The sequence below is a fragment of the Talpa occidentalis genome, unplaced genomic scaffold (genome assembly GCF_014898055.3).
Source record: "Talpa occidentalis isolate TD23 unplaced genomic scaffold, MPIMG_talOcc4v2.1 talOcc4.5, whole genome shotgun sequence".
NCBI lineage: Eukaryota > Metazoa > Chordata > Mammalia > Eulipotyphla > Talpidae > Talpa > Talpa occidentalis.
The window spans coordinates 6,746,796-6,768,430 of NW_023604861.1; the positions used below are offsets into that span (position 1 = coordinate 6,746,796).

At 55.5% G+C, this 21,635-nt stretch overlaps 2 protein-coding genes across 8 annotated transcripts in view; both read left to right on the plus strand.

The window, feature by feature from the left end:
- The window catches only part of TMTC4 (transmembrane O-mannosyltransferase targeting cadherins 4), a 57,743-nt gene extending 55,285 nt beyond the window's left edge, over positions 1 to 2,458 (plus strand). Inside the window, exon 18 of the mRNA XM_037528738.2 lies at positions 257 to 2,458. Within this exon, the coding sequence (XP_037384635.1) occupies positions 257 to 384 (128 nt within the window). The 3' untranslated portion in view covers positions 385 to 2,458. The remainder of the gene's footprint in view (positions 1 to 256) is intronic.
- A 4,139-nt stretch (positions 2,459 to 6,597) lies between these two features.
- Positions 6,598 to 21,635, plus strand: part of GGACT (gamma-glutamylamine cyclotransferase) — a 30,035-nt gene continuing 14,997 nt past the window's right edge. For 3 of the 7 annotated variants that reach the window (XM_037528742.2, XM_037528746.2, XM_037528748.2), the window contains exons 1-2: positions 6,598 to 6,642; positions 10,459 to 10,584. The gene's annotated coding sequence lies outside the window, so the exon portion shown is untranslated. Of the gene's footprint in view, positions 6,643 to 6,910; positions 6,954 to 7,799; positions 8,096 to 8,642; positions 8,767 to 10,458; positions 10,585 to 21,635 lie in introns of those variants that run through there. The other 4 variants (XM_037528743.2, XM_037528745.2, XM_037528744.2 and 1 more) reach the window with 4 other exon arrangements.

A 21,635-nucleotide genomic window follows, 5' to 3' on the forward strand; every position in this document is an offset into this window, starting at 1 on the left:
TGCTGAGGGGAGCAGCGGGTGAGTCAGGAGAGGTCTGTTGTGCCATGTGGGTAGCTCCCTGGTGGGGATCAAACTCGTGCTGCAGAGGCTGCGGATTGCATCATAGCGCTGTGTCTTTACACCTCGCGCCACCCGTGAGGCTCCTCAGGTGATGTTTTTAAGGCATATTCCTCTCTCTGAAATAGTACTTGTCTTTTGAGAGTTAAAAAAATATATATTGTAAAAGCCCCTTCAGGATTCTTTTTTCTTCTGCCAGCGCTAACCTTCATGTCCACGCCTGAGGGGCCCTTCGGGCCTGCCTGGAGACTGAACCCCCGAGCACCCCGCAGTCTCGGGATTTCGTTGCAGCTGGCCTTGTTCCGGAAAGAACAGTCACCAGCTTGACTAATATTTCAGGAAGTCTTGTGTCTCTGCAGATTTGGTGAGTGTCCTGGCACTCTCTTCTTTCTCCTACTTCCGTCTTAAGGCAGCGACCCTCTCCATTTCTGGGTTTCCTTCCTAACCAGACTGGGTTTCCTTCCTAACCAGTGGCCCCTTTATTCAGCACTTCTTTATTTCCATGTTTCTGTCGCGAATCACAGTAGGGGTGGGGGGAGTGTCGAGGCAAACTTGGGGAGAGCTGCCAGTTTAGGAAATCAGAGCCAGATCATCAGCCTTTCCCTCCTTGAGAATAAGGATCGTGAACCCCAGAAGCTGGTTTAGGGTGTGTCTAGTTTGCCTGACAACGTGCTGCTGCTCCCGTCCCTCTTGGAATGTGGCCCTATAGACTTAGCCCACGAGGGTTTGAGCATCGTGATGACAATCAGGACCCTGGGGTTCTGATTCTGTCACATTTCTTAAGCATTTTGTTTTCATTTCAGACTACTGACTTAAAATACACAGAACAGAGGATCAGGCCCCACAGCAAACTGGGGAAACCCTAGTAACCAAAGTGGTTGCTGCCTTGCTTTGCCCATCAGAGAGGAGAGATGATGGGGAGATATGGAGGGGGGGATCTCCTGAGAATGATGCTGAGTAAAAAACTTAGGAGGCGGCACTTCCCCGCTGGCTGAACTACGCGCGCCTGCAGACTCTGAAGCCTGCCTCTCCTCCATCACTGCACCCCACAGGCCGTGTGATTCTCCTGTGGGAGGTAGCCGACATGGGGGGTGCACCAAGCTCAAACTGAAAGGAAATCTGTGTCACACCTTTTCTTGCATTTACCAGTTGTACAACCTTATTCAAGTATAGGCGGGTGGGTAGCGTGTTCCCCAACTCATGTTCACATAGAACCTCAGAATGTAGCCATATTTGGAAATACGGCCTTTCCAGGTAGCATTAGCTCAGGATCTTGTGATGAAATCCCGGATGTGAGGTGGCCCTCGGTCCAGTGACTAGCGTCCGCTGCAGAGAGCACAGGAAGACTTGGGGAGAAGACCGGTTCGCGGGAGCGTGGGTGGAGGCTGAGATTGGACCGGTGTGGCCACAGTCAAGGAACGCTGGGAGCCACAGGAAACCGCAGGAGACCAGGAAGAGCCTCCCTGGAGCCTTCTCAGAGAGCGAGGACCTGCCGGCTGGAAGCTGCCTCCAGAGCCGCCTCCCTGTGGTCAAAAGTCACCTCGTTCACAGTCATTGTGGCAGCCCTAGGGCATGACTAGGCCAGGGGCTCTGTCTTACAGCAGCTCGGCTACTTCATCTATAAGGTGGGGGACAATACTAACGTTTTTCATAGAGCTATTATGAAGATTACATGAGAAGAGGTACATCAAGCCCTAGAGCCATGTTGGCACATAATAACATCCAAATTAATTGAAGGGATAGCCCTCACTTATCTTGAGGCTTTTATCCTGTAATTAAGTAATCTAAAAACCATCTCAGATTTCTATTTTTATTGCTGCTGATCTAAGTCTGAGCAGGGCAACAAGTACTTGAAGTCAATTACACTGTTTATCAAAACTGCCTAGGACATCCTGCATTTCTAGTTTTATCTCTATGACTTTTTTCCCCCCAAGGACCAATAAAGCTTTCTACTTCCTACTTATGTGATAAGTGTTTGAGGAAATATTTTCCCTGTAGATTAAAATTGCACTTTTATTCGTCTTCTAAAAACAGTTTTGTCTCAGCAGTTGCATTCATTTTGATGGCTAGACTTGAGATTTGTCTTGTGAAAAATCACAACTGCTCATTTCTGGAACTTTCTGATAAAGTATGTAGATGATCATTCTATAGCCTGGTCTAGAGAACAGCAGGCATCAGCAAACAGAGCGTGGAAAAAGCAGACTAGGAGTGTGAGAGCTACCCCAGGGTCAACTCTACCAGCTTGACATTTTTTTTAAAAGCTTCCCGAAAATTCTATTAGTTACAAACTTCCAATCCTGCCATGAGCCACTAGGAACCTGGGCTGAGTCACTTAATTACTAGGTGTCTGTTGCTTCTAATAAAAGTAACTCTGGCAGTGATGGTGACTGTTTGTTCATTTCTGCTCTGTGAGATGAGAGGGTTGGACTAAACCAGCCATCTTCAACATCTTTAGATGCTTAATCCTTTTTTTATTAACTAAATCTTACACAGAAGTCTACTATAAAAAAAGAACAAGTGAGACGCTTTGCTCATACACATCCTCTTTTACAATCTACTGTGATCTGTAAGAATGTTTGAAACCCCAACACCCTGTGGAAGTAAAATGTTTTGAAGGGTTCTAGTCCTGATGCAGTGTAATAGGGTAAAAAGTACCTCCGACTTTCAAAGGAAAACAACGCTGCTGATCCGGAGATTGCAGAGACTAGGACAGCTGTGAGGGAACAGGAGACTCTCCCAGACGCACCGAAATCCTAATGTGTCAAGTGCCCCCCCCCGCCCTCCTGTGGGTGGCTGCTGCTCCCTTTCTCCGGAGGAAGCTTGTTCTGGAAAAGCATGAGCAATCAGAAGTGTCGCTATTTGAAATCATCAGTCAGAAGGAACATCCCCTCTGCCTGCAGGATCCAGCCATTTTGACAGAAGCAAGACCCCGAGTCCCCAGCCCTGGGGCAGAGCTTCGCGGAAGGCGACTCCCCTTACTCCTGCGCGCATCATCAAACCTTTGTCGTCTCCAGGGTCACAGGACCCCGGGTCCACTGTAGTCCCAACCTGACCTTGGCCATTTGCACACAGCCCTGGTTGGCCTCCAGCTTGTGAAAACACTATTTCTTTTCAGTACCTCCCAGTCTTCACTCCCCCAAATCTCCAAACACCATCCTTGCTGGGTGAGGCACCTCAGGGCTCTTGTGGCATGCAGCCCCCCCTGCAAAGGCAATAAAACTGACTCCGTCCCATGTGGTTTTGAGCTTAGGGTCTCTGGTTGGAGGCAGACAAGTCACACACTAGTCACATGACCTTGCTCAAGCCATTGAAGACTTCACCTCATCTGTCAAGTGGAAGGAAGCCTCTCTCTACCTGGCATTTAGCAGATAGGCAGGAGTTAGGATCAGATGTGCTCCCACATGAGAAAGCCCCTGGGGGACAGAATCATGTGTGTAGGGCTGTTCATTGGAATTGGCACTTTCAGCAAAAAGTCTCAGTTAAAGAGACAGCGAATCCAAATGACATCATTTTGGTGTATACTGCCTGGCTTCCCTGTTGCGGCACTTATGTTAAGGAGCACAGATGTTAGGACCGCGGGACAGTGTGCCCTTGAGTTAGCCTCCCAGAGCTAGGGCAGGTAGGGTGGGCACGAGAATATCGAATGGGAAGAGTCACGCTGTGCAGAGCCCACAAGGGCACTCAGTCTTCATTTCCCTCTTCGGCAGCTCCTAGTCCAGCTACATTTCATTTTGAGATGTGTAAATTTCTAGATACTAGGAAGGCATTATTTTTTTTAAAAGTTGCTTGTGGGGTCCTCTCTGGTGGCGCAAGGGGTTAGGTTTCAGCACTATGAAGCTATCCGTAGCCACTGCAGCACGAGTTTCATCCCTAGCCAGGGAGCTGAACTGCATGACGCAGCAGACCACTCCTCTCTCCCCGCTGCTCCCCTCAGCAGTGTATTTCAGTAGATCTGCCTGTTCTGCTCCCCACTCTGTCCCTGGTGAATCCTCAAACCCCCCCCCCACACACACACACACCTCTGGCCTACAACCTAGCTCTTGCATGCATAAATAAATAAAATAAGACTTGGGGGAAAAAAAGTTGCTGTTGGGATGGCAGGACCCAACAACTTGATTCTAGCTTTTAGGAGGAGAGCAGTGGTGGTAGAGGATTAGAGGTTGCACCGGGCCTGCCTGTGTGCAGCAATGTAATTAGCTTCCATCATGGTGCACAGCACATTTGGCTGGTCACATGAGTTTTTCTGGGCGTTCCTATAATTATTCTCCTGTTCACAATTAGGGATTTATTCCCCCAAACTAATGAAATCATTCCATATAGTGTTTACTCCAGTCTTTGCTTGTTATTCCTAAAATTATAGAAGATGGGTGAGAATAGCATAAGCCATCGCAATGGTAGCTGCTTGGAAAGTTCCATAGACTTTTTAGAAAAGATCTTACATAACTTTTGTGAGAAAAGGTCAATGCCTTATTTGTAAATAACTGACAGCAGCACACATCATCTTTAAAATATTAATTCCAGAAATACCAGGGTTGAATTTAATTCATGTGACTGTAGCTTCACTAGGTTGGTTTTCTCTGCTCATTAATTTCTTTGCTTTGGAAATTGTTTAGCCATGAGACCTGTTGTGCTAAGTAAAATAACTTGACAGAATGGGGGAAAAAATAGCTCTGCTGCATTCAAATTTAACAACGTTTTAGAACCAGGTTTAGAAATGGAAGCAGGAATTATTTACAAAATGTTTTTCCCTATTTTTTGCTACAAATTTTCTTAATTAGCTTAATTAGTGAATCCAATCTGTGTTGCAACAGACAGGCGCTGGAGCTAGAGAGGGCAGGACAAACTTTTTCCTGAAAAAGGACACATGGTAAATATTTTTAAGTTTTGCCAGCCACATGGCCAGGTACAGACAACACAGACAATGAGTGAGTGGGACTGTATTGCCAATCAAGACTTTATTTATGGACCCTGAAATTTGAATCTGATATAATTTTCATATTATAAAGTATTTTGATTTTTCCAAGCATTTTTAAATGTGAATTTATTCTTAGCTCATGGGCCATAACTCAAACACGCAGCTGGTTGGTAGAGATTGCAAGTGATTTAGGATCAGAAGTGATTTTTTTTAAATTACTCACTAGGACAATGCGATGATATGTCAGATTTTCTAGCCGCCTTTAGTTAGAGTAACTCCTTCTAAAGTCTCCGCATTCTTTTTATTTCATATTGCTACCGTTGTGTGAAACGTGGAACTGGCCTCATGCGGGAAGGAGTAACAGAAAGATGGGGCTACATTTTTTACATAATACTGAGTAGCAGATAGAAATACAAGTTCGGCATCTATTATTTTTCCCAAGTCTGGGAAAACGGTTTGGCAACGACCCGTTGGCATTTAGGTAAGAACAGCCTCACCGGATCAGTTCAAGGACAATTGGCTGTTTAAACACTGAGTTGATAAAGGAAATGTTTGTGGAACTTTGCACCCCGGGCCCAGGGATCCCCAGTTGCTTCCCCGCTAGCCAGGAGGGTGTGGGAGATTGTCCGGGCAGGGCCATGGGCAGAACGAGAAGGAAAACACCTGTGGGCAGAGGCGAGCCCTGTCCCCGGGTGACTCACCTGCACCGTATGGACGCCCCCCGATGGCCCTGGGGTTCACCTGTGTGCCCCCCATCCTGAACTTGCTGTACTGACCAGCCGGGTTCCTTAAGAACCGCAACATTGCTGCCCAGTGAGCGTAGCCGCGCGCGCCCCGGCAGGGAAACCCTCGGGCACCCCAGACTCTGCATTTTCAAACCAGAACTTCCGCCGATTGACCTGCGCGTTAGCCGGAGAAGCCCCGGAGCGAGTATTCAACAAGCCGCGGTGGTCACACCCGACCGCGTGTCAGAAGCGCGGCTGGAGGGGCGCTTGCCTGGGCCCCGGCCCGCAGAGGTGCGCGTCAGGGTGAATTTGGTGATGTTTGAGGGTCCAGACCTGGAGTAAGTACTTAATGCTCCATAGAGATCTAGGCACCGAATAATGAACACAGACAATTTTGTGGCTGTCAGGTGATAATACCGCTGTAAGGACCGTCGTGTTCCAACGCATACATGTGTCAAAGGAACACACCGTTCCCTGAAATTCGCATCATATTGCATGGCGATTTTATAAATAAATATGAAAGTGTCGCTGACTCAGCAGCTCTGATATTGTGCGGTTCCACATTCCCAGGTGCTGCTGATACTGATAATTTCGGATTGATAATGACTGCACTGAGAGAGAGAGAGAGGGATGCCAGATGCTGCGTCCTCGGATGCATGTCTGGGGCCAGCAGGGAGCCGCGGCTGCCCCACCGCCAGGTGAGACGAGGCAGCGCGCGCGCCCGCCCGGCCCAGGTGCGCGCGCGCCCGGCCCAGGTGCGCGCCCGCCCGGCCCAGGTGCGCGCGCGCCCGGCCCAGGTGTGCGCCCGCGGGGGCGCGCGGCCGCGGTGCGGTGCCGCGTGTCGCCTGCAGGGGGCGCGGGGGGGCGGCCTCCGGGGCGCAGCGGCCGCCCGGGCGGGCCGTTTCCGTCCCCAGCCGGGGCCGCCCGCGCCGCCGTCCGGGCCAGGTGAGGCGCCCCCCGCCCGCACCCCGGGCCCGGTCCCCTCCGCGCCGGGAGCCGGGGGCACCTAGGGACTCGGGGCGCCGCCCCCTGCGCGGCGGTCGGGGGCGATCTGGGGCCGGCGGGGGTGGCGGGCGGGGGTGACGGGGCGGGGCGGGGGTGACGGGGCCGGACCGGGCCGGACGGGGCGGGGCGGGGCGGGGGCCGGGCCTGGCGGCGGGGGGCGCGGTGCCGCCGGAAGGGCGGGGACCGGGCAGCGGGGTGAGCGCCAGGACACCCCGCCGGGACGGGGCGGCGCAGGCACCTGCCAGGTACAGGTACGGGCGCCCCGGGCCCCGGGGTCTCCGCCGCGCCGGGGCGCGCACGCCCGGGAGCCCTGTCGGAACTTTGGGGAGCCGGGCCCGGAGGCCGCAGCCGGCCGGCCGCGGACACGCTCCGTTGGCGCTTGTCAGTTTAAGAACGCGGGGCGGGGCTCAGGGGCTCGGGGGCCCGGGAACCCCCATTACGGGGTTCCGTGCTGCTGCGCTCTGCGGGCCGAGGCGCGGGCGGCGAGGGGCGGGTCGGCGGGGCGGGTTTTGCGGCGAGTCCCGGGCGGAGCGCGGCGGGCACGGAGGGCCCCGCTCAGTGGGCGCCCGTGCGGAGGGGGAGCCCCCACACGCCCCCGCACCTTTCCCTGCAGGGGCGGCCCCCCTCGCTCCTGCCCCGAGGCGCCCGCGCGGGTTCGCCTGCCCTTTGCCCTCGCTGTGCCAACGCCCTGTTCCTGCCGGCGCCCCGGAGAGCCCGAGCAGGCCGCCCGGGGGAGCCTTGTTTCCACGCCGGGCTTGGTGGGCTTTCCGCGGGAATCTCCTGGGCGCGCTGACCTTGCTAAGGAGCAGCCACCTTAGCACCAGGCCTAGGGGCGCTTGCTCGTGCTGACCCCGTTCTGGGCAGCGGGGAGTTGAAAGGACAGAAAGTGGTGCTGGTTAAGTTCAAGCGTTGCTTTTTCTCATTATTGTCTCTGGTTAAGCTTTCTAGAAAGTTCCACTCGAGAAAGCTCTTCCCGTTGGAGTCACTGAAAGACTTTGGACCACAGCGGGCATCCCCTGCAGGCTGGGCTCCCCTGCAGGCTGGGCTGGGGCTGGGGGGCAGGGGCAGGGGTGTAGGGTAAGGGAAAATGTCAGGCTTTTCTGCCCTCCCGCCATCAGGAGAGAGGATGGATCCTTGTGGTCCTGAATGCAGGCCTGATGGCGGCACCTGGAGTGGGGTGTGGGCACAGGTAGATGGGATTCACCTGGGCTGAGACTGGGCTTTTAAGGGCGGCGTCACCGGGACGCCAGCAGAAGCCAAGAAGCCAAGAACAAACAGAAGCCGGGAGAGAAGCAGAGAAGGCCGGAGAGCCCACGCAGAGTGAAGACTCACTGGGGGCTGGGAGGCCTGCCAGCCTCCCGGCCCCCCAGCACCCCTGCCTGCTGTGTACCAGGTAAATCCCAATAAAAGCCTGCAAAAACCACTGAGGACTCTGACTCCTCCTCTACCCGGTCTGCCTGGGATCAGAAAACCTGCCCTGTGTCCCATTCCTGCCTCTGCAAGGGGGCAGCAGCTATGTGTGCAGAGACGGGTCTCCAGGAAAGGGGACAGTGAGGGGACATCGCTAGAACGTGCATCTGCAAGTGTTAGAGATTTTATTATGAGCGTGTTGGTAAAACCTGACAGCCCAGCATCTTAACAGGAATTCCTTCTTTAGCTGAAGTTTTCCCTGGGCAGTGACGCTGCTCAGCGGGAGCGCTGGTTCTTGTTTAGATGGGACGGCCCGGGAGGCCCTGAGGCCCTCTGGGCGGATCTCACTCTGGATGAAGTAGCCCGGGGTGGCCTGGCTGCTGAGGTCGTGACTGGGTGGATATTCAGTAGCTCAGGTGTCAGGGAATAAATGCCTAGGCAGCGTGCCCTCGGGGCGGGCGATGCGCCCTCGCCAGCCTGTCTGGGGAAGGTTGCCCAGGTGCCCGACCTTGAGCTTAGAATTTCTCCAGGTGGACACCATGGACAAAGATGAGAGGCTGAGTGTGCAACCACGTTCCGAGAACTGGGAACAGCCGGTGCTGAGCCCCGAGCCCGGTAGAGGAGCGGAGCCGGTGGGCCTGCCTTTCCATCCAGGTTCTGCTTTTTTTCTTTCTTTTTTTATCCCAGCAAGCACGAAGGCAGAGGGAGGGTGTAATGAACTTCCCCGTAGCCCTCAGAGCACAAGGCTCGTAGAGGCAGGAAGGACCCAGGGCAGGTTTTCTGTGACTCCAGCAGACGGGTGAAGGAGGAGAGCCCTGGAGCCCTCAGTGGCACTGCAGGCTTTTATTGGGATTCACCAGGTGCACGGCAGGCAGGGGTGCCGGCAGGCCTCCCAGCCCCCAGCAAGTCTTCACTCTGTCTGAGCTCTCCGGCGTTCTGTGGTGGTCTCTCTGCTGCTTCTCTCAGTTCTGCTTCGCTTCTGCTCTCTCGGCTTCTCCTGGCGTCCCCGTGACGCCGCCCTTAAAAGCCCAGTCTCAGCCCAGGTGAATCCCATCTACCTAGGCCCACACCCCACTCCAGGTGCCGCCATCAGGCCTGCATTCAGGACCGCAGGGATCCATCATCTCTCCTGATGGTGGGAGGGCAGAAAAGCCTGAGACTTTTAAGCTCGTTAAAACAATTTCTTTGGCAGCCCCGTCTGCCTCATCTTGCCTGCTGGAGCAGCTGTTCTCCACTCCAGGCGACACTACGCTTCACACCCAAATAGTGCAGCCGCCCCCGACCCCTGCAAAAGGGACATTGTCCTGTGTGACTGTCACCCCATCACCGCCCCCCCATCCACACAGCGATTCCTTCCTGCTCTCTAGAAGCGCCTCAGCAACTGCCCGTGGCGTCCGTGACAGCCTCCGACAGGCACTTTGTGTGGGTTCAGGGAACTGGAATCCAATGGGCACCCCAGAGGATCGTTTGTTGTCTCTGCTCTCTCTTTTATTCCGGGGCTGACAAACTTTCTGGAAAGAACCAGACTTTTTTTTAAACTGTGCTGATTTTTACTTGAGGTATTACATCGCTTGGCAACAGTGTGTATGATGTAGGGGTACAGGTCACACCTCTGGTTATGTGTAACTCCCCCATACCCCCCACCATGATGGCGCCTCCTCCACCCGGGTCCTCTGTGGAAAGCGCTAGATGTTCTCTCGGGCCCAGCTCACTGCAGCTGTGCACTGGGCAGCTGTGGCCCGGTGAGCTCGCGCAGTCAGCGGCCTGTGTCCTCCGGGGCCATAGTTTGGGGCAGTGGTCTTGGGCAGCCCCTTGGTTATTTCAGTGCCGGGGGCTTGTTGGTGTCTCCCGGTTGCTTAGCGACCACCTCCCCTTTGGGATCTGCTTGGCCTGTCCGCAGTACGCTGGCTTCTCCCCTCTCCCTACGGGCCCTATAAACTGGGAGGTAAATCTCAAGACTCCCCTGGGTGCAGGTTCACCAGATTTGGCAAAGAGACTTCAGATGTGGCCTGGGTTTTTAAAAATATAAATGCATGACTCAGAAACCCTCAGCCACAGAGTTCTGTCAGAAATAGGCTTTGCCTGGAAGCATGCTTTCCTTACTTGAGGGGGAGGCTGCAGTTGCTGTTTCTCAAGGAGGTGGAGACCCTGGAGGCCCCTCCGCCCAGTATCCCTCCACCCAGTGGCCCCTCAGGCAGGTGGACATTTTCCGGTGCTGGAAATGCCTTCTCTGGGTCCCCACGTGAGGCCTGGGGTTCTGTCCCCTGGGGTGGGGATTGGGTTTTGTGTTCAACTGTCTCCTCCTCTCAGCTTTCTTCACCCACCTCCTCGTCTCACACCCCGCAGGCCTGAGGAGTGGACAGTCGTCCTTGCATCCTGCTGGGAAGGATCCGGAAGTCCAGGGTCTCACACGCCTTAGTCCATCCGTGCTGCTGGATTCAAGGGCCACGCGTGCTTGAAGAACAGCTCAAGGTGAGAGCCGCCCTTGCTCTGTTCTGGGGTGTTTGTTGCTCCTGGATTGGGAGCACAGGGGGCGAGTGCTGGGCCGCCGCAGTGTGAGCTGGGAGTCTGGCCTCACTGCTCTTTGAGAATCTTCGGGAAAACTTTCTGATGACCCCTTGTCCACTGTGCCCATCCTCCCAGACGGCACGTCCCTGGCCTTTTTCTTAGTGATGTGTAGGAACGCTGCGTGCAGTGAGCATGCCGATCCCTTGTCATACACGTTACAACTGTTTCCCTCATCGCCACCGTCCTTTCTTTGTTTTGTCTACTGACTTGTGCTCTGTAGAAAACTGTAATTTTTGTGGGGAATAGAACATCCGTCTCCCCTTATGGTTTCCTTCTTATGTGTTTTGCTTAGAAAGACCTGCCCATGTCAAGGTGACGTTTTTAAAAGTCTGTGTTAACACGGACACACGAGCACGTGTTGAGAGTGGAGGACGCGTGACGCTGGAAGGGACACAGACGGCAGCTCTGTGCGTCACGCTGGCATTGCCATGGTCCTACTGGGATCCAATGCTGAAATCGAGGGATGGGTATTCGGGTGAGGCTGACATTGTGACTCGCCTTCTGTGTCTATTTCACTTCCCATTATAGAAAAGTTTTCTAAGGAAAGAACAGGAGCAGGAAAGCACCATCCTTGTTCTGTCAGCGGGTGTTACTGAAGCCACACGCCGTTCGCTGTGGTAAACCCCCATGGGAGACGCGGGTCAGGGTCAAGGGCACCAGTGCTTGTCGGCTGCCTCCTTCCAGCCCTGTCTCTGCCACTTGTTAGCTGGGTGACTTCAGACTTCTTAATAAGCGGGCGTGACGGTCGTGTCTCTCTGAGAGGGCGGCTGAGAAAGCCCTTCGCACGGGACTTGGCATTGAGAACCTGCTCAGTAATTGTGAACCTGAAGAGAATAATTAATTGCAGGCCAGACAGGCCCCAGGTGAGAGGGGCCGACTGTGGGTCGTGACCTCGCCTGGCCGGGTCGGGAGGAAGAGCTGAGCGGAAATGTGCGCGCGGAAGGCCAGGCCTTGACCCCACCAGAGCGCCCTTAGCAGTTGACGTGACGGGACAGACGGGCGATGACCTGGGGTGTCTGATGTTGCATTGTGTCCTCAAGTGGCTGGAGCAAGTGGCACCAGCTCCCGGGCTGCAGACACCCCAGATGTGTTCTCTCCACTTTGGAAGTGGGTCTCACTGAGCTGACATCAGGGCATCAGGGGGCTGGTGTCTCCTGCAGCTCTCGGGGGCAGTCTGTTCACCTCTTTTCCAGCTGCTGGAGGGAGCCCCTGCGCTATCTGCCCCAGGTGGGAGAGGGGGGTCCACTTTCAAGGGCTGTGTGGTTAGAGGGGGCGTCTGGGACAGTCCAGGATGGTGCTGTGACTCCAGATCCTTGACTTTGGTCACAGCTGCAGAGTCCATCCTGCCAAGTGCAGGTTCTGGGGATGAGGACACGGGGATCCTTGTGTTGGGGTGGGGGGTTGGGGAAAGGGGAGCTGCCTTTGGAGACAGGCAGACGTTAGTGCCAGTGCTGATGATCCTGGGGTACTCTCCATGCTGAGCTGGGGGACAGGCTCCTGGCTCAGCATCGGAAGTAGGGGCTTCAAGAGACGTGCGCCCCGAGTACAGAGGCCACCCGGTCTTCAGAGCTCCACCGAAGGCTGCAGGAGCTGGCGTTCACCCCTGCCACGTCCTGCCCGCCCCCCCACTCTGCCCTCTGTACCCCATGTGGTTTTGCTGCTGTAGTTGCTTTTTGACCTTTTTGTTTTTCTGTCATTTTTGCCCACGTGATTGTTTGGCACACTCCCCTTTAGCGCCACCGGACTATTTTCAGCAGAATTCCTACTAAAGTATTTAGCATTTCCGCCTCTGTGAACTCCAATTAGACAAGAAACCCCTGGTTCTGATGCCCCGCGCACCCCACACCACAGGCACCTGCCAGCAAGCACCATTCCCCTCCTCCATGTGGTGTGGGGCCGGGACCTGCCTGTGGCGGAAATCAGAGGGCCCCCCCTCCTGCCCCCTACCACGGTGTGCTGCAGTCCTTGAGCGGACCCGCGTGCGTCCACACGTGCACCACCCTCCCCGCTGTGCCATCCGGGTCGGAGGGTGGGTGGTCATGTTGGTGCCTTTACCGTCCCCCAGCCCAAGGGGGTTTGCAGTGGGTGGGCACCAGCCTCTCTTCTCAGAGCAATCACACCTGCTGCCTTGGGCTACTCTCCTCCCCTGACTGGGTTTTGGGGCGCGGGATAGACACTATCAGAGTGACACGGGCAATCGGGGTATCTTGTAAAGGAATGAAGGCCTGATGGCAATCCTGGGGTGTTTGTGAAGTCCCTGTGTTTCTCTCTGAGCATTTTATTGTGAATATTTCCAGGCAGGTTCAAAACTCCAGGACTGTCAGCTGTCACCTGCCCACAGGGCGTCAGAAATCCACCCCACCCCCACCCCCACCGCGGTTTTTCATCTGTTGTCAGCTGGAAAACTTTGATGCAAATACCAAAACTCATGTTGTCTCACCCCTAGCTATTTTAGTATGAATTTTGTTTTAAAAGTTTATTTAAAAATAAGTTTGTTTTATTCTTTTACATAGCTACAGCCTTACCTTGAACAAAAACTCCTTAATATCATCCAATACTGCATGGATGTTTCTCCATCTTCTGAAACACATGTGAGCTGTGGATTCATTCATCAGGACCAGACAGCTCTTGCGTCTCCTTTAATAATTTTGATGACACATGACGTGTGCTGGCTTCCTCTTCTTGCACCTTCTGTTTTTAACTCAGCATTTCAGAGCCCTTGCACACTTTCATTCATTGTCATGATTTAAATGTGTGTGACGTAAAAGACATTTTTGACGTGTAATTCTCTGAGTTTTAGAAAGTGCTGATTTGCGTTGCCATCATGGCAGCTCTCGTCAGGGCAAACCGAACCGCCCCTCTCCTACCCCTTCTGGCCAAGCCTCTACCCACCACCCCCATCCTCACAACCACTGATCTGATTTCCAGCCCCCTAAGTTTTGCCTTCTTCAGAATGTTGCAGAAATGAAATGACTAGTCTGAAACCTTTGAGACCGGCTTCTTTCACTCGCATGGTCTTTGCTATCCACCCACGTGGCCGTCCCTTCTGTGGCTGAGGAGTATTCCATCTCATGGACATGCCACACTTGGTGGATCTGTTCGCTGTTGCTGAAGGACCTTTGGATTCTTTACAGTTTTTGGTGATTATGAGCCAGTTGCTATAAACATTTGTATGTAAGTCTCCCGTGATCAAAAGTGATCCTCTTTCTAGGGCAGACCTCTGGGAGTGAGTGCCTGGGTCATAGAAGCAAATACACATTTTGCTTTCTAAGGCCCCCCCACCTGTTTGCAGAGTGGCTGAGCCATTTTGCATCCCCCACCAGCAACCACAGTTGCTCTGTGTCCCTGTCAGTACTTGATATTGTGTTTTTAAAAATTTGAGCCATCCTAATAGGTGCCTTATTGTTTTTGTCTGATTGCAGTTTTGAGAGTTATAAAATATTTTTGATAATTCTTGAATTACTCAATTTATTGTGCCTACCTGTTATAAAAAATCAGTATTCCTGGGGTTTTGGTGTTATACTTTTAAATAAGGTAAATATCCTATTTTATAAAGCAGTTAAATTAAAAATTAGGATTTTCTTAAAGATTTACTTTATTTACATATACAAGAGTGGGGTGCAGGCCAGAGGTGAGGGGAGGGGCGGTCAGAGGATCCACCAGAGACAGAGCGGGGAACAGAACAGGCAGACTGACGGAAATACACTGCTGAGGGGAGCAGCGGGCGAGACAGGAGAGGTCTGCTGCACCATGTGGGTCAGCTCCCTGGCCAGGGATCGAACTCATGCTGCAGTGGCTGTGGACAGTTTCATAGTGCTGATGCTTAATCCCTTGTGCCACCAGGGAGCCCCTAAAATCAGGATATTATATTGATAGGAGACTTCTTGAATCTCACCGTTTGACATATCGTGTCTGACACAGGCTTACAGGGTGGCGTCTGAATCTAGGCATTGTGCAGTGACCCGTCATTACAGGCATCATGTTCGCATCTCAGGCCTCTCTGCCTGTTAGTAACCAATACTGCGTAATTGCTTTTGCCATCAGTTTTTTGCTGGATGAGATTGATGGTGAATAGTTAATTACATGAGAGCAAATGGATGTAAGCAGAGAGTAATTTCTTTGAATGGCTTTTAACTATGAACACCGTTGTGGTTTAAAAATGGACTGAGGGACAGTAGTAAAAGCTTTTTCCTTATTAAAGCCTGCTGAGCTCAGGGAGGAAAATGACTTGGAATGTGTTTGTGAAATGAAGACCGCGCGTCTCCCTGGATACTCCGGGGGTGCCCCTCAAGTGGCAGAGGCCCCAGGTTCCTCGCCAGGATGTCACTGCTAATGTCACCGTCCTCATCCCTGTCGCTTGATGAGACTGACAGTGTCAGCGGCAGGGCCATGCTGAGGGAGGGTCTGTCTGTACGCTGAAACCCCCCCCCCCTGCTGTGGCCTGAGCTGCTGGCTGCGAATACTGTCCTTGAACACCGGGGTGGAAGTCCCTCCATCCTGTGGAAAGGTTGGCATCCAGACAGGTCTTACTTTGGGACTCGAATCTCTGTTTTTGCCTCTGGAAAGTTGCTGGAGCATTAGCCCTAGTGACAGACCGTCCTCTGTGACCAGGGCTATAGGCAGACACGCAGCCCACCGAGGAAGGCCCAGGACAAAGTGCGGGGCGGGGCGGGGCGGGGTGGATGTTGGCTGGTGGCGCTCTGGGCGCGCACTCCGGTATTTGATTTAGAATGCAAAGACAGAGGATGCATTCCCGTGGTCGTCATTTTTTTTTAAAGATTGATTTATTTATGCAAACAAGAGCTGGGGTACAGGCCAGAGGTGGGGGGGGGGTGAGAGGATTCACCAGAGACAGAGTGGGGAGCAGAACAGGCAGACTGACTGAAATACACTGCTGAGGGGAGCAGCGGGCGAGACAGGAGAGGTCTGCCGCGCCATGTGGGTAGCTCCCTGGCGGGCCGGGGATGGAACCCGTGCTGCAGAGGCCGTGGGTTGCTTCATCGTGCGGCGCTTAGCCCCTTGCGCCGCCGGGGAGGCCTCCTTGTTGGTTTACAACTGACGTTCATGGACCCTCGCATCAGCTAGGACTGGAAGACACAGACAGTAGCAACGTGGTGAGGCGCTGTCTGTCCTGGACCCCGGGCCGGGCCTGTCAGGCGCGGGCAGGGGTGTCTTTCAGCTCCGGGCACGGTCAGGTCCGGGGGCTGGACGGGCGGGCGGGGCGCGGGGCGCGAGGAGGCGCCTGCTGCCCCCTGGCGGCGGCGCGGCCGCGTGCGGTTCCGAGGGCCGAGCGCGGGGCGCCCCGAGGCGCTGCCGGGAGGGCGTTGGCGCCGCGCGGGGTCCGGCTGCGCCTCTCAGGTGCTGCGGCGGTTTCCCGGCTCGGCCGCGGCGCGCGTGGTGGCGAAGGTGTCCGCGCCCCCGCCCCCCTCGCCCTGCGTCCCCCGAGTCACCCCGCGGCGGGCCCGGGGGTGCGCGGCCTCCCCGCCCGCGTGTGGCGAGCGCGCGACCAGGCGGCTCCCGCCCCGGACTGTTCTGCAGCGGGCGGCCCCGGAGCGGCCTCCCCGCCGCGGCCTCGGGAACTGAAACGCGGGGTCCCCCCAGCGCCCCCGCGCGCCCCTGAGCCCCGGGCTGCGCCGTGGCCCCGCCTCGGGCCGTCCGGGCGCCGCCGTGACCGGCTCCCGCGCCCGCCCGAGACGGGCTCCCCGCGCTGTGGCGGCCCCGACGGCGCGGCCCCGGCTCCGCGCGCGGGGCTGAGAGTCGTGAGGGGGCGCCCGTCCCCGGCCTCGCGCAGGGACGCGGCCCCCCGGGCCCGGGGTCCGTCCTCAGGGGCCCGGGGGCTCCCCGCGTGGTCTCCCCGGGGCGCGGACGCACGGCCCTGAGGGGGCGTCGTCTCCCGGCTCCCCGGTCCCGGGCTGGCGCGGGAAGGCCCCGGGCAGGTCCTCGGCGGCGGCGGCCGGTGTCCCCGGCCCCAGCCCGCCCCGACCCCGACCGCGGGCCGCCCGGGGGGCGCCTCCCGCAGACCCCGAGGTGTCCCCGCGCGCCGGGACCGCCCCTGGCGCACCGGGGCGGCTGGATTCACCCGAGGGTCACCACCGGCCGTGCCTCCTGCGTGATGTTGCAAAGTCGGGCTCCTCAGGCCTCCAGGGGGTCCCCGCGCAGGCCCATCCGTGAGCCCCCCCACCCGTGTCCCCGCGTGTCCGCCTGGCCGGTGCCTGAGCTGCTGCTGGCGCCGCTCCTCGCGGGCCGGGCCGGGCCGGGCCTGGGCCGGCGCTTTGCCGCGCTCGGGGCGCTGGATCGGGGTCCAGAGGGAGGCCCCGGCGCCCCTCCTTCCCCGCTCCCCGCTGCTGGGCTGAGGGTCCCCCATGTTCCTCGGGCCCAGGCCCTCGTGGCCAGCGGGCTCGCGGGCGGGAGTCCGTGTCCACGGACGGGCTTCGCTCAGCTTTGCAGCGCGCCGGGGTTGGGGGGACCGTCGGGACCCGCCCGCCGCCGCGGAGAACCTGCGCGAGCCGTTGTGTCGCTCTTCAGCCCGCTGTGGGGAAATTAGTATCAACAGTGACGAGTTCGGGCCCGTCTGCCTCCTCTGTCGCCCCGTGGGGCCGAGCGGCCCGGCGTCGCGGCGCTTCCGAGTCCCGGGCTCGTGCCTGGTGTGTGGGTCTCTCTGTGTGGGATTTTCCGTGCCGCTGGAAGGGCATTGGCCTTGTTCTTGCAGGTTACAGTGTTTTCCTCTGCTGGGTAGAAAAACAGTTGATCTGGTGTATTGACCTTCCGTGCTGGGACTTTGCTAGAGTCACTCAGTTCCCGTAGCTGCTTTTGTCGATTCTTTAGGGTTTTCCACATTGTCATGTCAACTGCTAACATTTTATTTCTGCCTTTTCTTCTGTTCCTTTATTGCGTGGCTGGAACAGAGGTGAGAGGAGCCGGCAGCCCGGCCTGGGAGTCTTGAGGGGAAACGCTCGTTACTCTCCGTGCAAAGGCCGCTGGTTTTTCCTAGAGCCCTTGATGGGACTGGGAATTGTATTCTAGTTTGCTGAGAATTTTTGTCATGAGTTTGCTGGGTTTTATCAAATACTTTTTTTTGCGTCTATTGAAATCATCACAAGGGGTTAATACTGTAATGTTTCTGTGGTGGTTCCTTGATGGATTTCCAACTGTTACACTGACTTTCCATTCCTGGGTTTTGATGTCACATCCTGCTCACGTGTCTTGCTGGGTTTGGCTTGCTGACCTTGAGGCTGCTTGCGTTTGTGTTCCTAAGAGGTTTGGGCCTGTAGCTTGCTTTTCTAAGAATGTCTTTACTTGGTTTTGTGATCAGGGTTTATTGGCCTCAGAAAAGGAGTTGAGAAGTGCTCCTTCCTCCTCTGTTTTCTGGAAAATTTTATTTAATATTGGTATTATTTCTTCCTTAAATGTTTGGTAGCGTCTGCTAATGAAGCCACCTCCCTCTATGCTGGAGTTTTAGCCGTGAGGAAAAGCTCACACATAGAGCTCTGTTGGGGCTATTTTTCCTCAGTGAGCTTTGGTAATTTGTGTCTTTCAAGCAATTTTTCCATTTTATCTAAGTGGTAAAATATATTGGTAAAAAGTTGTTTGTAATGTTCCTGTCTTGGCTGTTTCTTGCCTGAGATACAGACATAGTTCTTCTGCTGGTAACTCATATTTTCTCTCCCTTTTGAGGAGGAAGAGGGGAGCCCATAAAAAGTAGAGCAGTACAGTGATTCCCGTCTCACCCAGACTAGTAACTAGGCACATGCTTCATTCACCCACCCCCACACTTTTTAAAATTTGCTATTTTAAAGATCCAAATATATTTCATGAGCCTTACAGACTTCCAGATGCACCTCTAAAACAATATGGACAGGGCCTCCCCTGGTGGCGCAGGCGGTTGAGCGCTGCACTGTGAAGCTGTCCGCAGCCTCTGCAGTGGTGGTTTGATCCCGGCTGGCAGGCGAGGGTCCCGCGTCGCGAGCAGACCTCTCCTGTCGCGCCCGCTGCTCCCCTCGGCAGTGCATTTAAGTCAGTCTGCCTGTTCTGTTCCCCACTGTGGTGAATCCTCTCACCCTTCCGTGCATCTGGCCAGTACCCCGGTTCTTGTATAAATAAATAAATCTTTAAAATAAATAAATACATAAAACAATATGGATAATGTCATTATTCTTCCATTTAAAAATTTACCATGATTCCTTGATAACACCTTCTACCTTGCTATACCTATAAGGTTTTCCTGATTATCTCCAAAGATATAATTTACACTGGAATCCAGACGAGGTACGCACATGACCCAGGGCTCTGATGTAGAATCTTAGGTCTTTTCATCTAGAGCAAATTGCCTTCACTTAAAAATTAGCCTGTCATAGGGCCTGCCTGGTGGCGCAGGGGTTAAAGTCTCAGCACTATCACGCTATCGCCAGCCACTGCTGCATGAGTTCGATCCCCATCCAGGGAGCTGACCCACATGGCACAGCAGACCTCTCCTGTCTCCCAGCTGCTCCCCTCAGCGGTGTATTTCAGTAGATCTGCCTGTGCTGTCCCCCACTCTGTCTCTGGTGAATCCTCCAACACCCTCTGTGCCCTGGCCTACACCCCATTTCTTGTATGCATAAATAAATAAATAGCCCACATAGAATTCCCCAATGTTGATTTGGTTATTTGCTTCCAGTTGGTATCATTGGACTCTTGTTCTGTGACTGGAGTTTCTTCAGCCTGAGATCCACTGAATCAGGACTGGGAGCCTGTGGGGGAGCCACCTGAGCTCATGCCCTGGGGGATAGGGGGTGGGTCACCCCCCAAATCAAGGCCCAGGATCATCCTGCTTCTCTGTCCAGCTCGGGCCAGGCCCCTTCCACAAAGCCGATGACCTTCCTCACCTCAAATTCCACTGAATTACGTGCAGCACTTAATTATCTGACTGCCTCGTTCACTGTGGGTTCCTGCATGCGAACCCCTCCTCTCCTCCTGGGGCCAGTCCCCCCCGGGGGCCCCACCTGGGCCATAGTAGTCTTGTTCCTGCCCCAAGACAGCTCCGTGGAGAAGGGTCTCTGTTCCAGGATGGGGCAGCGGGAGGGGAGAGAGAAATTCCGCAGCTCCGAAAGGACCGCGGTCGCTGTGAAATACCGCACCGCCCGGTGTGTGTGACCGCTGAACGAAAACAGGGTTCCAAGAGATCAGATCATTTTCTTTGGATGACTGTAGGCCAGTGGGGTCCGCTCCTGCTCCCTGGGGAGTTCCTGGGGGAACCTGCTCTCCCCCCCACCTCCCCCCAGGTCACGCTGGACAACAGAGCCTGGGGGTGCGGCGGGGGGCTCTGTTTCCTGAGGGGGGCCCTTCAGAGGACCCATAGAGTTACACATTTATTCTGAATTTTCAGGGAGATTGTCATTTTCTTCTTTTTAAGTTGAGGTGACATTCCCGATGACCTGAGTTTCGGGGGCACCATCACACCGGCATGAGCCTATGTGGCATTAGGGCACTAACAGCCCCTCTGGCCCTTCCCTGCCCGTAGCAACGTGGCGTCTGCAAGTCTGTTTTTGCTTTTAGTTCAGCCATTTGCTTTCTCTGCAGACCACATGGGTGGGGTCACAGGGTTCTGTCTTATTTCGTCGAGCATAATGTCCTCCGGGTCCTTCGGCGCTGCTGCAGCGTCGGGACCGCACGTCTTCCATAGCTGAGGAGCCGCCGCGTGTGCCACCTCTTCGCCCCCCGCAGTGGGCACTCGGGGCTTCCCTGTCCTCGGCTCTTGTAAATCGTGCTGCAGTGCACATGGGGGTGCATTAGCCCTAAGGGTCACTGCAGGGGGAGGTGCAGCAGGGTGCTGCGGCAAACATGCCTCTCTCTTCAAATGGGTGTTTTTTGTATTTTGGGGGGTAAATCCCCAGAAGCAGAATGACTGGGTCACACGGGATTTCTAGTTTTGAAAGTTTTGAGGACGCGCCATCCTGCGGCCACAGCGGCTGCACCAATGCGCCCACCTACATTCCCAGCAGCTGCGCGCGCCCTCCCACCCCCTGCTGCTCCGGGCCTCTGGCGAGCACCATCCCCGCAGGCGTGAGGTGGCCGCCCAGTGCGGCTCTGGTGGCGTTTCTCTCGTCAGAGGCGGCGTCTTCCCGGGCCTGCTGCACCCTGCGGCGTCTCTGGAGACGTGTCTGTCTGGATCCTCCCTGCTCGTTACTTCATTGGCTTGTTTGCGTGGTCGTGGAGCTTTATGAGCTCTCTGCATATTTTGGGTGCTCCCCCGTGGGCTGTAGGACGGCAGGGCGCGTCTCCGCCCGGGGTCTGTCCCCCTGGGTGCAGGCTCCTTGCGCTGCACACGCAGCTCCCCGCTCGACGGCGCCGTCCTGCTGGCTGGTGTTGCCCGCGCTGCCGGCGTCGCGGCCCCAGACAGGAGTCGTGCATTCTTTTTTTTTTTTCAACCTCTGTATATTTTTCACATCATTCTTCACTTTTGCACAGGGTAGGCTCTCTGCTCTCGGGTGTGGGCCCCGTGCCGCGCCCCCGCCCGCTCTCCCGCGCCCCGTCACCCCGTCCCTGCGCCTTCCCGCCCCTGTCGTGATCCTGCTGCTCCTCCGCCTGCAGAATGTCTCTGGGGTGGCGTGGCCTGCTGATTTTACCTTTATTAGGGTTACTTTATTTTTTTATGTTTTTTCTGGAGAGGGACCAAATAGGGATGGGGGGGAGGGGAAAGGAGTCATACGTTGTCGAGCCGTCAGCGCGGCCCTAGGGTTCCCCTCGGACGCCCGTGGTTCGTGGGGCTCCACCCTCTGGAGAGAGCAGGTGCAGCCTGGCACGGCCAGACCTGGAAGGAGCCAGGCTTCCTCCTGCCCAGCCATGGCTGGGCCCAGCACGAGAGACCGTATTTTCTTGTCCTCGCGCGGGACAAAGTTCCCCCGGCGCCTGTCACAGGAGGCGTCCTTTTGGGCCAAGGTTGTTGGAAAAGTCAAGACGCATTTTTTTTCTGTTTT